The 15,952-nt window shown below is 39.0% G+C and overlaps 1 protein-coding gene across 1 annotated transcript in view; it reads left to right on the top strand.

Moving 5' to 3' along the window:
• Positions 1-936: 936 nt before the first annotated feature.
• Positions 937-15,952, top strand: part of HNRNPLL (heterogeneous nuclear ribonucleoprotein L like) — a 74,251-nt gene continuing 59,235 nt past the window's right edge. Inside the window, exons 1-2 of the mRNA XM_077134027.1 lie at positions 937-1,527; positions 15,563-15,681. Coding sequence (XP_076990142.1) covers positions 1,342-1,527; positions 15,563-15,681 — 305 coding nt within the window. The 5' untranslated portion in view covers positions 937-1,341. The remainder of the gene's footprint in view (positions 1,528-15,562; positions 15,682-15,952) is intronic.

Genomic DNA, 15,952 nt, shown 5'->3' with positions numbered 1-15,952 from the left:
TGCAGAAACGGGTTTAGAAAGATGGAAACGAGCACTATTCTTGTCCTCAGGCGCTTCTAGTCTTTAAACCAGAAAACCCAAAGAGTCAGGGCAACCGTTGCAAAAGAGTACGGAGAAAGAAGCAACTGCAGGATTGGCAGAGTCCCCAGGCCTCCACAGAGGAAGTGAGCTGTGGTCCAGAAGGACAAAGAATTCTGATAGGTTCTCTTATCTTTTAAAAAAAATCAATGATAAAGTGAAATAGCAGGGACTTGCACAGACACGTCTCTATTACTGTGATTATAAGAAGGTCCAAATTACAAATGACACTCGCCTGTGTGGAGTCTGCCTTCTACAGATTTGCACCTTGCTCTGATCTGATCTTCGTAGATGCTGACTGCTATTCTTGACTGTCTTGTTAGAGGCGGGGAGAGTCTTATCCGATTTCACACACATCAGAGAGGGTGAGCTAATTTCTCGGTTCCTAATCCCTTTCCCGCCGTCCCCCACCCCCAGCCCCCGCCCCACCCTCCCCTGCAGTTTTAGGGCTTGTGTGTGTGGGGGGGTAACATTTGCAGAGATTTTCCTCATCCTCTTTTGAAGAAGTAATAAAAGCATTTAAATTAGCTGGAGGGCGGTTAACACCCGCAGCCCCGGCCCACGGCACGCCTCATGGTCCGTCGTGGTCCCTCGGCGCTGGCCTCGCCTCGCCGGGGGTAGGAGCCTACCAGCGCCAACGGCTCGGGGCGACAACGGCTCCCAGCCGGCGCGCGGCGGGCGTTGCGCAGTCGGGACTTCCAGGGCAAGTTCACAAGGCTCGGAGAGGCGGGAGGCGCGGCCGGGCCTCGGGCAGCTTCTGACAAACAGCCCTTCCAGCCAATTGGGAGCCCGGTCGACTTTTCTCCCTGCCAATAGGGAGGGGGCCCCGGACTTGGGGGCGCTTCCCGCGGGCTGCGACTGGATTCGATCCTGGGCGGTGGCGGCGGAGGCGGGCACGGAGGCTCGGTTTGGGCGACGGGGAGCGGATTAGGGGAGGAGGGAAGACCGGAAGCTACAGTCGCGTCCCCATCCTTAGATTCGCTCCCCCGAGCAGGGAGCGGAGTCGGAGTCGGAGTCGGAGGACGCTGAGGCTGGATGTTGAGTCGTTAAGAAAGGGGAGCGGTCGTTCCACAGCCTCCTCCTGAGGCGCCTCCGTCATCCCGCCCGCTCTCCGCACCTGGGGCGCACGGACCTCGCGGACGGCTGGGCCGCACGGACCTTCTCAAAGGCGCTGTCTGCGGCCGGGACTGGCCGGCGGCCTCCGAGGCCCGCGCCTCGCCGCCACCCCCACCCATCTGCCCACCGGCCCCTCCGGACGCCGCCATGTCCTCCTCCTCCTCCTCCCCGAGGGAGACGTATGAGGAGGACCGGGAATACGAGAGTCAGGCCAAGCGCCTCAAGACTGAGGAGGGGGAGATCGACTACTCGGCTGAGGAAGGCGACAACCGCCGGGAAGCAACGCCCCGGGGCGGGGGCGATGGCGGCGGCGGCCGGAGCTTCTCACAACCGGTAGGTAACAAAGCGCCGTCCCTGTCCGCTGTGCCTGGCGGCTCCCGGGAAGCAGGGCCCGGGGGCCTCCTGTCCGCCTCGTTTCCCTCTTTCTGCTGTACTGACGGGGTCGGGAAACGGCGGCTTTTCTCTTCAGGGCTTTTTTTTTTTTTTTCTTCTTCGGTGTGGCCGTTTCCCCGCATGCCGAGGGCGAACGCTGCCCGGGCCTGGTCTGGGGCCCTGAACTTGGGGAGGGTCGCAGGCGTGGGCGGCGGGAAGACATTGCTTCCGCCCCGCGGGGCTTTAGTGCGCAATTACTGTTGGTTATTTTAACCGCTCCGGCGTCTAGCCGCCGTCGGGACGGGCCGCAGCCTCGGCCTGGTGGGCGCGATCGCGGGATGGTTGCGTCTGTCGTTGGTCGAGGGCTCCGCTCCCTTTGCCTACGTCTTGAGGAGCGCCGTCACAAAATGACAAATTACGTCCCGGCACTAGTCTCCCTGAAGGTTTAATTAATGCTTTTGCTTTTACCCTGCAGGCATGGCATGCATGCTTTGCCACAAAGTTTGGTGATTATTGCATCGAACACTTTTTAGCTCGTCGGTTAAAAGAAAAATGTGTGGCTAAGTGTATAATACACCCTTTCAAGTAAAACGAATCTTAAAATCAACTCCTTTTTTATTGGCAGGGTTTTCCAAATTTGCCCCACCAAAAGAGGAACTGAGGGTTGCATTAAACGCACGTTCCTAGATTCTGTCGTCGAAAATGTTAGTTGGAGGCAAAGGAATGTGAAAATTATTTTATCTGCAGCAAGTAGTTTTTCAGCTTTAGTGGATGGAGACTTTCAGGAGACAAAGCAAATAAAACAAAGCAAATGCTTTTTACTCTTATTTTGGTGCACGTTGACCGTCTTAATGACTTAGATGTTCTTTAAATATTTAACACATTTTAATTGTGGTTAATTCAGCAAACTTTGACAGAAATTTACGAAACTGTAAGCATCCTGTTACTACATGAAAATACTTTTGACAGTACCTTTTATAAAAGGCAAAATAGAAGCGTTTTAGCTACTGTTGAATTTTTATGTAAAAATGTACGGTTATAGTCCTAAGTGTTAGAGTTTATAAATACGATGTGATGGGTAAGGTGACAGCACATTTTAAAAAGGAATGTTTCTTTCTCTAAAGAAAGTAATTTCCTTGTAGCTTAGCTATTACTTTTTATTTTTGTTCTTAGATACTTGAAATATTAAAAATGTAACTTGGAGCTGTGAATAAAGGAAGTGCATTTCTTTTTAGAAAGTATGGGTTCAAAGCCAACTCCAGTGTCTTCACAGTTATGGGCGCAGGAATATTTAGACCAGTATTTAAATGTATTGGATTTGTACACCTCTTTTGCCAAGTCTTGCTCTAGTTTTTGTTCAGCAGGATGAATTGTCTTCGTTTAAGTGTCTTGGAAGGGTACTTAATTCAGTTCAGAAAACTTAAAAAAACCAACAACTGTGAAAATGTTAAGCCAATGTTATTATTTTGGATGTTGTGAGGAAGATAATATGTAATCATATCCAGTGGTTTGTGTAGCAGTGGAACTAGCACTTAAGCTGGGTTTGGGAAGGGTCAGGAGTATAGTCTTAGCCTGCAAGCTGTGCACTTGGAAAATCAATTAACTACTGTAATTTTCCTTAGTCTCTAAAATGTGAAAGTTGAATGACGTACCTTCTGTACCTGAAGTTGTAGCTCAGTGATTGGCAAAATGCAGCTTTTAAATTCCCTGGGCAGGAATTTATAACTCAATATGAAGATTGAGTTATAAATGCTAAGGTTTGTTTTCTTACTATTCTGTTTTTTTTAGAACAGAGTGAATTGCTTTTATTTAATACTAGAATCAATATTAATGCAACAAAGTCTAATGAAGGCTTATTTTTTTTCCTGTTTCTAAACATTTTTTCTCTGTTTAATTTTTGTTACTATTTTGAAATCAGTGCAACTGTGGAAATTTGTACATAATAAAATCCTGCTTTGGGGATAGGAATTCCCTGGATAGTTTACTGTTCTAGTGCTCCATCATCCAGAAATATGATAAACTCATCTAATTGAAAGAGGTTTGACCCAACCTCAGTGATCTTTGAGCACTGTTTGTGGTCAGTCAAAATAAATGCAGATTAGGTACAGTGATGGGTAATCTTTTCAGCTCTAGTTGGAAGCTTGTAAAGTACAAAGTAAGAATGCAAACATTCATATTGCTTTCTTTTTACAATGAAAGTGAGTGTTTAAGAATATTCTACAAATGTTCCTAACTTAAAGGCAAGTTAATTATTGTGAATGATCATGATGTTTTAAGGTGTAAAGAGAAGTAGAAAGTTAGTTAGCACTTTGGATATGAGAAATGAGACATCTTTAAATATGTTTCTTCTGTCTCTTGCCTTCAAGAGCAAAAACTCCCAGAGTTCTTGAGATTCACTTGGCTGCATTGTAGAACAAAGCTTAATTATGGTGCCTGTGCCTTATATTATGCAGTTACTTTATTCTTGTGGAGCAAATGATATGCTCAAATTTAGTAGGCATGACTTCCAAGATCATATTAATAGTAAATTTCTGTATCTGCTTTCAAGAAAGCAACTTAACTTCTGAATATTAGGGGCTTCACTTGGCAAAACCAATTGAGAAATTGAATTGGGAGATTATGTAGAAAAGATGAGCTTTATCATGGCTGGTAATAGTAATTTATGGCGTTGCTAATTCATTTTAGAGATTTTTGAGTTTTTATTTTATTCTGTTGATGAATAAACAGGCAAGTCAAAAATTGTTACAGTGATTTGTTTGCTGATGAGGTGAAATTTTGTTTCTCAGCTTTTAATAAATAGACTTGCAGGATGGCAGAATGTCGAGAGAAAAATTTAATGTTAGAATTTCCAAAAACAAGAATTTTCTAAAAGATAAAGTAAGTCGAGTTTGAATTCAAGATATACCATTACACGTGGATGATCTAAACTACAGAAATTATATGAACATTACAGTGGTTTATTGGATGAATGGGAGATGGGATGAGGTCACTTTGTTAACTCAGCTCCCACAGGAAAAGCTGAGACAGTGAGCATAGAAAGTGTGCTCCTGGGAATAAAAGAGTTCAAGGATGTGTGCCCCGGAGTTAAGTGCCAGAGTTTGAGGCTTTTATAAGGATAGTGTCCTTTGTCTCCTTTAGCTAAACTTCTATGATAGAGTGAAGATTATTTATTTTTAGAATTAGTTTTGGAAAAGAAGTGAAAAGTGGTAGATTTTACGCTCTTCTGGTTTTAACGAGTGGCTATATTTCTTGGTGTTATCACATATAGTGAAAAAAGCTGTATTAATAGGACAGGAAGCACAACACAAGCAAGACAGGTGTCTTGGCTCTGTTCCCAGCAAGCTTTGTGACTTAACCTTATGGGCTTCAACTTTTAATTACATGAGGTGGTTGGATTGGATGATTTCTGTGAACTCTTTTTTTTTTGTGTTGGGGCGGGCAGGAGAGAGGTGGTGCATGCGCTGGGAATGGGACCCGGATTTCCTGCATGTCAGGTGAGTATTCTGTCACTGAACCACTCATACACGGTTCTATGATCTCTTAACTCATTGAAAAATATCCCTTGAACCCCTGCAGTGTGCTAGGTTCTGTTCTAGGTAGGTGATGGAACTATAATAGTGGAGAAAGACCCTATATCTAAAACTCTGTGATTCTATACAATTTAATGCTTATTTTTCTTCATGAAATTGAATATAACTTTCAGGGCTTGCAGTTGCGGCCACCGAAACTCTGATGAGCTCAAGCAAAATAAAAAGCAGATAGGGAGAATTTATTGGCCACTGGGAAAGCAAGTTGTGGCCCTAGTTTCAGGCATGGCTGGATTCAGGGATTGAGGTGATATCATAGTGACTTGAGTCTTTCTCTTTCTATGTTTTGGCTCTGCTTTCCTCTATGCTGGGTTTATTCATTATGTAGTGATGAAGCTAGGCTTATATCTCACAGTTGTTAAGTAAAGAGAACACCCTCCCTCTCCTAATGCCCATATTTATCCTCTCAGATCAACCATTTTTGGAGAAATAATGATTTTTTAAATCGTGATTTCCCTTTCTCTCCTCAACTGATCACTGGACCACCTCTGAAGTTGGTAAGGCATGGTTGTGTGATTGAGAATATTATTGAAGTAACAATCGACTTGAGGAGATTTTTTTCCTTCTTTAGCAAAAGACAGAAGGGATTTTGGTAGGCGAAACCAGAGAGTTACTACTTCAGCAAAAAATTAAAACTTATTTTTAAAAAGTTATTTGAGTCATGTGGTTGTTCTTTTCCAGTCTCTCTTATGTGTTAAAATGTACCTAAAAACTGCATAGGAATATTAGTGGATTTTTCACATTTTGAGTCTGCTTATCTTTAAAAAAAGAAAACACTAAGAGGTGTAGTTGTTTAATTTAGTAAGAAAAAAATTACATAGGTTAACTCTAAGCATAGTATGAGTTAAAATATAAAATAGTATTTGCAGCTGCCCCTTAGAGTTAACTTGTCCGTGGTCTACATGAAGTATCTAAAGTAAGGGAGAAGATAATCTTATATCTGGAAATACCATACTCACTTCTTGGCGTTATGTTGATAAATTCTAATGTACCCAGAGAAAGATTACCAGATGGAGAAGGCATTTGAAATCAAGCCATAAAAGGAGTGGTGAAGGAATCTTGGGAATATTTAGCCTGAGGGGGAAATTTAGGTGTGACAGAAGAAATCATTACAAGTAATTAGAAGATTATCAATGTGAAAGAGAGAAATTGAGATGGAGGTAGAGTGCCAACGAACATTTATTAAGTCCTGTCCAATAACTATGTCTAGCACTGTGCTTGACATTTTATATATGTTGTTCCATTTGTTGTAGTCTTGGAGATTGGGTTTTTTTTTTTTTACAAAGAAACTGAGGCTCAGAAAAGAAATATTTGCCTAAAATCATTGAGCAAGTAAGCATCCAAACAAGGATTCAAATGCTAGTTTGATTCCAAAGGCCATTTTATATAGGAAACTACAGGAAAACAGGTTTAGATGTATATTATGAAGAATTTTCTAAAAATATAATGGATTATGTGTTTCTTGTCATTGAAGGTATTTAAGGAGATACTGGATAATTATTTGGCAGTGGATGTGTGTTTGGGGTAGGGAATTAAATAATGAATCTGAAGTTGGTCTTTTTCAATTCTATAATTTTTGGAGAGTAGAAAAAGTCATTCAGTAGCTGTTTAGCATATGATATGCATGGAGATGTTGGAAAACAAAAAAAGCTTGACATTGTCCGTGTCTTTTGTGAGTTTACAGTGTAGTTGCTTTATTATATGAAGAGCTGTTAATGGTGAATAGGAGTTTCATTTATATTCCCCTGAGCTTTCCTTCCTTTCAGTGGAGCCTAATTATCAGTCTGAAGTAGGCAGAGTTAGCATTTAAGATTAGTATTATTTGAGTTTGTCCTTGAGACAACCTTTGAGGGGCCAGGGTTTGGAATGATTATTATGACTAGATTGGTTCTAGAGTCTGGAATGGATTAGGATAATGTCTCCGTTACAGTTGATCCAGTTTGCCTAGAGAAGGGATTGAATAATTTTTAAAAATGAACATGTACATTGCAAGCATGCCTTCCTTTACTGGGCACTCACCTGGCATATTGTTTCCAGTTTGATAATTAATAACTATAGTAGATCAAAAGAAAGCCTAGTTAACTAAACATTTTGAAATGGAAAGAACATTGGGTCTTCTGTATGAGAAAGATTTTTAAAGATTCTTTAATCTGGAGAAGACATCATCGAAGTATTAATATATGGATGGGATGAACAATACTAATTTAGGAACCAGATGGAAAGTCTGTTGCTTAAATCTTAAAAGAAGTGCTACAGATAATTTCAGATTTTTTATCACTAGTATATAGTATAGGTAGAGATAAGAAAATATTAATATAAGGAGAGTGTTAGTATTTTAGGCAAAAGAGGAATAGAGAACTGTCTAAAGCACTATAGTTTGAAAAAAATCTTTAATATCGATCAGTTTTTTTTTTTACCAATGACATATTCCAAGTTTATTCTCGAATGTCGGTTCACATTAGTGGGACCATACAGTATTTGTCCTTTCGTTTTTGGCTAGACTCACTCAGTATAATGTTCTCTAGGTCCATCCATGTTATTACATGCTTCATAAGTTTATTCTGTCTTAAAGCTGCATAATATTCCATCGTATGTATATACCACAGTTTGTTTAGCCACTCGTCTGTTGATGGACATTTTGGCTGCTATAAACATTGGTGTGCAAATGTCCATTTGTGTCTTTGCTCTTAAGTCCTTTGAGTAGATACCTAGCAATGGTATTGCTGGGTCGTATGGCAATTTATTCAGCTTTTTGAGGAACCGCCAAACTGCCTTCCACAGTGGTTGCACCATTTGACATTCCCACCAACAGTGGATAAGTGTGCCTCTTTCTCCGCATCCTCTCCAGCACTTGTCATTTTCTGTTTTGTTGATAATGGCCATTCTGGTGGGTGTGAGATGATATCTCATTGTGGTTTTGATTTGCATTTCTCTGATGGCCAGGGACATTGAGCATCTCTTCATGTGCCTTTTGACCATTTGTATTTCCTCTTCTGAGAGGTGTCTGTTCAAGTCTTTTTCCCATTTTGTAATTGGGTTGGCTGTCTTTTTGTTGTTGAGTTGGACAATCTCTTTATAAATTCTGGATACTAGACCTTTATCTGATATGTCATTTCCAAATATTGTCTCCCATTGTGTAGGCTGTCTTTCTACTTTCTTGATGAAGTTCTTTGTTGCACAAAAGTGTTTAATTTTGAGGAGCTCCCATTTATTTATTTCCTTCTTCAGTGCTCTTGCTTTAGGTTCAAGGTCCATAAAACCGCCTCCAATTGTAAGTTTCATAAGATATCTCCCTACATTTTCCTCTAACTGTTTTATGGTCTTAGACCTAATGTTTAGATCTTTGATCCATTTTGAGTTAACTTTTGTATAGGGTGTGAGATACGGGTCTTCTTTCGTTCTTTTGCATATGGATATCCAGTTCTAGGCACCATTTATTGAAGAGACTGTTCTGTCCCAGGTGAGTTGGCTTGACTGCCTTATCAAAGATCAAATGTCCATAGATGAGAGGGTCTATATCTGAGCACTCTATTCGATTCCATTGGTCGATATATCTATCTTTATGCCAATACCATGCTGTTTTGACCGCTGTGGCTTCATAATATGCCTTAAAGTCAGGCAGTGCGAGACCTCCAGCTTCGTTTTTTTTCCTCAAGATGTTTTTAGCAATTCGGGGCACCCTGCCCTTCCAGATAAATTTGCTTATTGGTTTTTCTATTTCTGAAAAATAAGTTGTTGGGATTTTGATTGGTATGGCATTGAATCTGTAAATCAATTTAGGTAGGATTGACATCTTAACTATATTTAGTCTTCCAATCCATGAACACGGTATGCCCTTCCATCTATTTAGGTCTTCTGTGATTTCTTTTAACAGTTTTTTGTAATTTTCTTTGTATAGGTTTTTTGTCTCTTTGGTTAAATTTATTACTAGGTATTTTATTCTTTTAGTTGCAATTGTAAATGGGATTCGTTTCTTGATTTCCCCCTCAGCTTGTTCATTACTAGTGTATAGAAATGCTACAGATTTTTGAATGTTGATCTTGTAACCTGCTGCTTTGCTGTACTCATTTATTAGCTCTAGTAGTTTTTTTGTGGATTTTTCCGGGTTTTCGATGTATAGTATCATATCGTCTGCAAACAGTGATAATTTTACTTCTTCCTTTCCAATTTTGATGCCTTGTATTTCTTTTTCTTGTCTAATTGCTCTGGCTAGAAGCTCCAACACAATGTTGAATAATAGTGGTGATAATGGACATCCTTGTCTTGTTCCTGATCTTTGGGGGAAAGTTTTCAATTTTTCTTCATTGAGGATGATATTAGCTGTGGGTTTTTCATATATTCCTTCTATCATTTTAAGGAAGTTCCCTTGTATTCCTATCTTTTGAAGTGTTTTCAACAGGAAAGGATGTTGAATCTTGTCAAATGCCTTCTCTGCATCAATTGAGATGATCATGTGATTTTTCTGCTTTGATTTGTTGATATGGTGTATTACATTAATTGATTTTCTTATGTTGACCCATCTTTGCATACCTGGGATGAATCCGACTTGGTCATGATGTATAATTCTTTTAATGTGTTGTTGGATACGATTTGCTAGAATTTTATTGAGGATTTTTGCATCTATATTCATTAGAGAGATTGGTCTGTAGTTTTCTTTTTTTGTAATATCTTTGCCTGGTTTTGGTATGAGGGTGATGTTGGCTTCATAGAATGAATTAGGTAGTTTTCCCTCCACTTCGATTTTTTTGAAGAGTTTGAGGAGAGTTGGTACCAATTCATTCTGGAATGTTTGATAGAATTCACATGTGAAGCCATCTGGTCCTGGACTTTTCTTTTTAGGAAACTTTTGAATGACTGATTCAATTTCTTTACTTGTGATTGGTTTGTTGAGGTCATCTATTTCTTCTTGAGTCAAAGTTGGTTGTTCATGTCTTTCCAGGAACTCATCCATTTCATCTAAATTGTTGTATTTATTAGCGTAAAGTTGTTCATAGTATCCTGTTATTACCTCCTTTATTTCTGTGAGGTCAGTAGTTATGTCTCCTCTTCCATTTCTGATCTTATTTATTTGCATCCTCTCTCTTCTTCTTTTTTCAGTCTTGCTAAGGGCCCATCAATCTTATTGATTTTCTCATAGAACCAACTTCTGGTCTTATTGATTTTCTCTATTGTTTTCAATTTCATTTATTTCTGCTCTAATCTTTGTTATTTCTTTCCTTTTGCTTGCTTTGGGGTTAGCTTGCTGTTCTTTCTCCAGTTCTTCCAAGTGACAGTTAATTCCTGCATTTTTGCCTTTTCTTCTTTTCTGATATAGGCATTTAGGGCAATAAATTTCCCTCTTAGCACTGCCTTTGCTGCGTCCCATAAGTTTTGATATGTTGTGTTTTCATGTTCATTCGCCTCGAGGTATTTACTAATTTCTCTTGCAATTTCTTCTTTGACCCACTCGTTGTTTAAGAGTGTGTTGTACAGCCTCCACGTATTTGTGAATTTTCTGGCACTCCGCCTATTATTGATTTCCAACTTCATTCCTTTATGATCCGAGAAAGTGTTGTGTATGATTTCAATCTTTTTAAATTTGTTAAGACTTGCTTTGTGACCCAGCATATGGTCTATCTTTGAGAATGATCCATGAGCGCTTGAGAAAAAGGTGTATCCTGCTGTTGTGGGATGTAATGTCCTATAAATGTCTGTTAAGTCTAGCTCATTTATAGTAATATTCAGATTCTCTATTTCTTTATTGATCCTTTGTCTAGATGTTCTGTCCATTGATGAGAGTGGTGAATTGAAGTCTCCAACTATTATGGTATATGTGTCTATTTCCCTTTTCAGTGTTTGCAGTGTATTCCTCACGTATTTAGGGGCATTCCGGTTCGGTGCGTAAATATTTATGATTGTTATGTCTTCTTGTTTAATTGTTCCTTTTATTAGTAGATAGTGTCCTTCTTTGTCTCTTTTAACTGTTTTACATTTGAAGTCTAATTTGTTGGATATTAGTATAGCTACTCCTGCCGTTTTCTGGTTGTTATTTGCATGAAATATCTTTTCCTAACCTTTCACTTTCAACCTATGTTTATCTTTGGGTCTAAGATGTGTTTCCTGTAGACAGCATATAGAAGGATCCTGTTTTTTAATCCATTCTGCCAGTCTATGTCTTTTGATTGGGGAATTCAGTCCATTAACATTTAGTGTTATTACTGTTTGGATAATATTTTCCTCTACCATTTTGCCTTTTGTATTGTATATATCATATCTGATTTTCCTTCTTTCTACACTCTTCTCCATACCTCTCTCTTCTGTCTTTTCCTATCTGACTCTAGTGGTCCCTGTAGTATTTCTTGCAGAACTGGTCTCTTGGTCACAAATTCTCTCAGTGACTTTTTGTCTGAGAATGTTTTAATTTCTCCCTCATTTTTGAAGGACAATTTTGCTGGATATAGAAGTCTTGGTTGGCAGTTTTTCTCTTTTAGTAATTTAAATATATCATCCCACTGTCTTCTAGCTTCCGTGGTTTCTGCTGAGAAATCTGCACATAGTCTTATTGGGTTTCTCTTGTATGTGATGCATTGTTTTTCTCTTGCTGCTTTCAAGATCCTCTCTTTCTCTTTGACCTCTGACATTCTAACTAGTAAGTGTCTTGGAGAACGCCTGTTTGGGTCTATTCTCTTTGGGGTGCGCTGCACTTCTTGGATCTGTAATTTTAGGTCTTTCATAAGAGTTGGGAAATTTTCAGTGATAATTTCTTCCATTAGTTTTCCTCCTCCTTTTCCCTTTTCTTCTCCTTCTGGGACACCCACAACACGTATATTTGTGCGCTTCATATTGTCCTTCAGTTCCCTGATCCCCTGTTCAAATTTTTCCATTCTTTTCCCTATAGTTTCTGTTTCTTTTTGGAATTCAGATGTTCCATCCTCCAAATCACTAATTCTATCTTCTGTCTCTTTAAATCTATCATTGTAGGTATCCATTGTTTTTTCCATCTTTTCTACTTTATCCTTCACTTCCATAAGTTCTGTGATTTGTTTGTTCAGTTTTTCTATTTCTTCTTTTTGTTCAGCCCATGTCTTCTTCATGTCCTCCCTCAATTTATTGATTTTGTTTTTGAAGAGGTTTTCCATTTCTGTTCGTAATTTCAGCATTAGTTGTCTCAGCTCCTGTATCTCATTTGAACTATTGGTTTGTTCCTTTGACTGGGCCATATTTTCAATTTTCTCAGCATGATCCGTTATCTTCTGCTGGCGTCTGGACATTTAGTCAGATTTCCCTGGGTGTTGGACCCAACCAGGTTGAAAGATTTTTCTGTGAAATCTCTGGGTTCTGTTTTTCTTATCCTGCCCAATAGGTGGCGCTCCTGGCACTCATTTGTCTGCGGGTCCCACCAGTAAAAGGTGCTGTGGGTTCTTTAACTTCTGAAAACTCGCCGTGGGGGAGGTTCGCCAGTCGAAGCGACTTGGAAGAGTGCCAGCCGGCCCGGGGATCCGAATACGGGGAGGGTCGCTGGCTGCCGCGGCCCGGGAGAGCGCCTGTCTGAATCTCCTAGCCGGCCCGGGGCACCAAGCGTGGCGGGAGGGCGCCAGCCGCCGCGGCCCGGGAGAGTGCACCGTTCCCAGCCAGACCGGGAAGCCACGTGTTTGTAAGGGACCCCGGTCACCGTTTCTGCGGCCTGGGGATCTCCGATCTAATTCTCCCAGTTGGTCCGGGGGGCCGCGCGTGTGGGGGGTGCCAGCTGCCCCGGCTTGAGGGGACTGCCTGTCCAATTCTCCCAACTAGCCCGGGAAGGAGGAAGGGAGGGACTCCAGCCGCTTGCCGCCCCGGCCCGGGGAAGCCCGCGCCCCTCGGCGATCTCACCGGAGCGGGTTCTCCCAGCCAGTCAGCCGTTCCAGAATGGGGTATGCTGTCTTCTTGATCTCTGTCGTGGCTCTGGGAGCTGTTCTGTCTCAATCAGTTTTATATTTGGAAATAACTAGGATGTTTTTTTCTTTGTTTTTAATAAAGTAGTTTACAGAAAAGATGATAAATTTTTATATTTAAGACAAGAGGACGTGGGTAGATAAACTCATGTAAATGGCAGATTAATAGTGGGCAAATAATGGAAATTCAAGGGGTTTGGGAAGTTTTCAGACTTTGAGGTAATTATCTTCCCCTGTACCATATTGATTATATTTAGCATCTTCCAGCTATCAAGGAATGGCTTTGATCTCAATTTGTTCCATTTAGGAAATATCGTTAAATAATAATATGTTAAAATGATGTCTCTTGAGGTATTTTATCTGTTTTTATGATCCTCCTCTGTGTGAGAAGACCAGTTGAAAAAATAGCCATATTGAGGCACTGTGTTCTGGATAGTGGCTACTATTATAAGGTGGGAATAGGAAGAAGAGATGTGATCAACTGGTAATACTTTATTAAATTGGGTGGTGGGTACATGAGTAGTTTTTTTTTTTTATTGTTCTTAATGCCTTTTTCTGGATCCTAAGTATATAATAAAATTTTTTTCAACTTTTTATTATGTAAAATGTTTATTTATATTTTCTGCCTGGATTCAGCAGTTTTGTCACTTGCACTTTTATCTCTCTATTTATGTACATAAATTTTCCCTTAAACTATTTGAAAACGAGTTGCAAACATCTGAAGAAGCTTCATCCCTAAATATCCCAGTATTCCTAAGAATAAGGATATTCTCTCACAAAACCAATACCCATTGCTATACCTAAGAATAATTCCATTATAGTGTAATATCTTGTTTGTGTTCAGAGTTCTCCAATTGTCCCTAAATTGTCTTTTGTAGTAGTTTCTATCTATTATAAAATAAAGACTCACACATTGCATTTGGTTGCTGTGTCTCTTGAGTCTCAATCTGGAGCCTTCTTTCCACTAGTTTTTGTGATACTAACTTTTTGAAGAGACCAGGAAGGTACAGTTTTTAAAAAGAGATTGTGTTTCTCACTTTTGAAACTATACTATATCTGCAAGTTTTCTGTTGCCCTTTTATTTTACCTTTGCCAGTTTATTTCTAAGAATCAATTGAGATGGCTGTCTTAATTATATCTGCAACTTATTATTGTCTATTTAAAGTTATTTATACTTTGTATGCTCTAAACTAGATATTATTTAGAGTTCTTTTCCTGTTTTATTATCCTTCAGTTATGTTTAAGAATTTAATGATGATAACACAGGTTTGTTGTTGCTTCACCTAGGCAAAGATTCTTATTTGTTAACACTGCTAATAGAACATTGGTTTATATAAGGCATGGTCAGAATGAGTCATTTTAAACTTGTTGGCATGTAATGAATGTTTGTGTAACCATTGAAAAGACGATCAGAATTAGTATTTGAAAAAAATTGAATTTATTGGCTTTGACAATAGTGTAATTCCATGGTTACTTTGTATGTTTAAATCAGTTCTTTTCTTTAAACAGTGGCATAATTTTTTATCAATAGAGCAGTTCATTTGTTAGGTTTTCCTAACAGTGTTTCTAATAAAGAAAAATTAGAAAATCTTTTTAATTTGCCATATATATATTTTGGTAAGCTGATTCCTAAATTCTAATGGCAAAACACTAGTGCTTTCAGATTAGTCTCTTTGTAATTTATTAGATTTCCCTTGGATTGTACATGGAAGTTGTTTCTGAAATTGTGATGTAAGAGAGAAGGGTCCAGTGGATAGCTGTAAATATAGATCTTTTTCCTAATAGAATTTGAATAAGTAAATAAGAGACTCCATTTTCAAAGTAATTTTCATAGCTATTCCCTTTAAAAAGAAATTTTAAGATCATACACTTATATTTAAAAACATACTCCACAGAAGCCTAGTAAGGTTTGCATTTTTGAGTACTTCTTGTTCTTTTCTAAGTGAGTACCCTCAGATTATTGTGGGACTAGAGAACCATTTTAAACAAGGATAAAAATTAAATGAGTCTACTACACTGCAGGAAAAATAAAGAAATATAATTTTTATGTTAAAGAAAAATTTAAATTGGAACTTTTTGTTCATTTGGACTACTTGAGATTTTGATTCTATGTCAGAACTATGAAATTATGAGAACAAGACATAGCTTCCCATCATAGCATGTTCTTTGTGTCTCCTTTTTTCCCCCTGAGATTTAAATGAGTTTTTTTACTTCTTATTGGGATGGAAAACTCCCTTTTTAGAAATTAAAAATTGTTATTCTGTTAGCACTGCTAATAGAATGTTGGTTTATATAAGGCCTGGTCAGAATGGTTCATTTCAAACTTGGTGTCACAAACATACAATTGATTTTACTTTTTCCTTTTGCTCACTTGTGAATTGGCAGTTTGGTTTGGGATTTTTTTTTTTAATGTCTACTTTTTAGTGCAGAGTTGAGTTTACTAAAAGATGCAGTTTAAGCTTTAAAAGGTTTTAACTACAAATTATTTTCTCTTGCTAGGAGGCAGGTGGAAGTCATCATAAAGTTTCTGTTTCGCCTGTTGTTCATGTTCGAGGACTCTGTGAATCTGTGGTGGAAGCAGACCTTGTGGAGGCTCTTGAAAAATTTGGGACAATATGGTAAGGACATTAGAAACATCATGCAGATTGAAAGCAGTATGATAGAACATTTTCCAGTAAGCTTTGATGTTTTAAACATATATTTATTTGCCTATGATTATTGCTTTGGAACCTTTTAAATCTGCAAAATATAAGGTTAAAAGTATAATGTTCCTGGGGTGATACATGGAAGTAATTTTGTGGTTCGTGATCACCTCATAACTCCCAACCAGAGTATGTAAAATTGATTATGTACATTTTTCATCTGATTTTCAAAGGGGCCATGATTCCT

The sequence above is a fragment of the Tamandua tetradactyla genome, chromosome 17, assembly GCF_023851605.1.
Source record: "Tamandua tetradactyla isolate mTamTet1 chromosome 17, mTamTet1.pri, whole genome shotgun sequence".
Lineage (NCBI taxonomy): Eukaryota > Metazoa > Chordata > Mammalia > Pilosa > Myrmecophagidae > Tamandua > Tamandua tetradactyla.
This window is presented reverse-complemented; position numbering and strand designations above follow the sequence as displayed.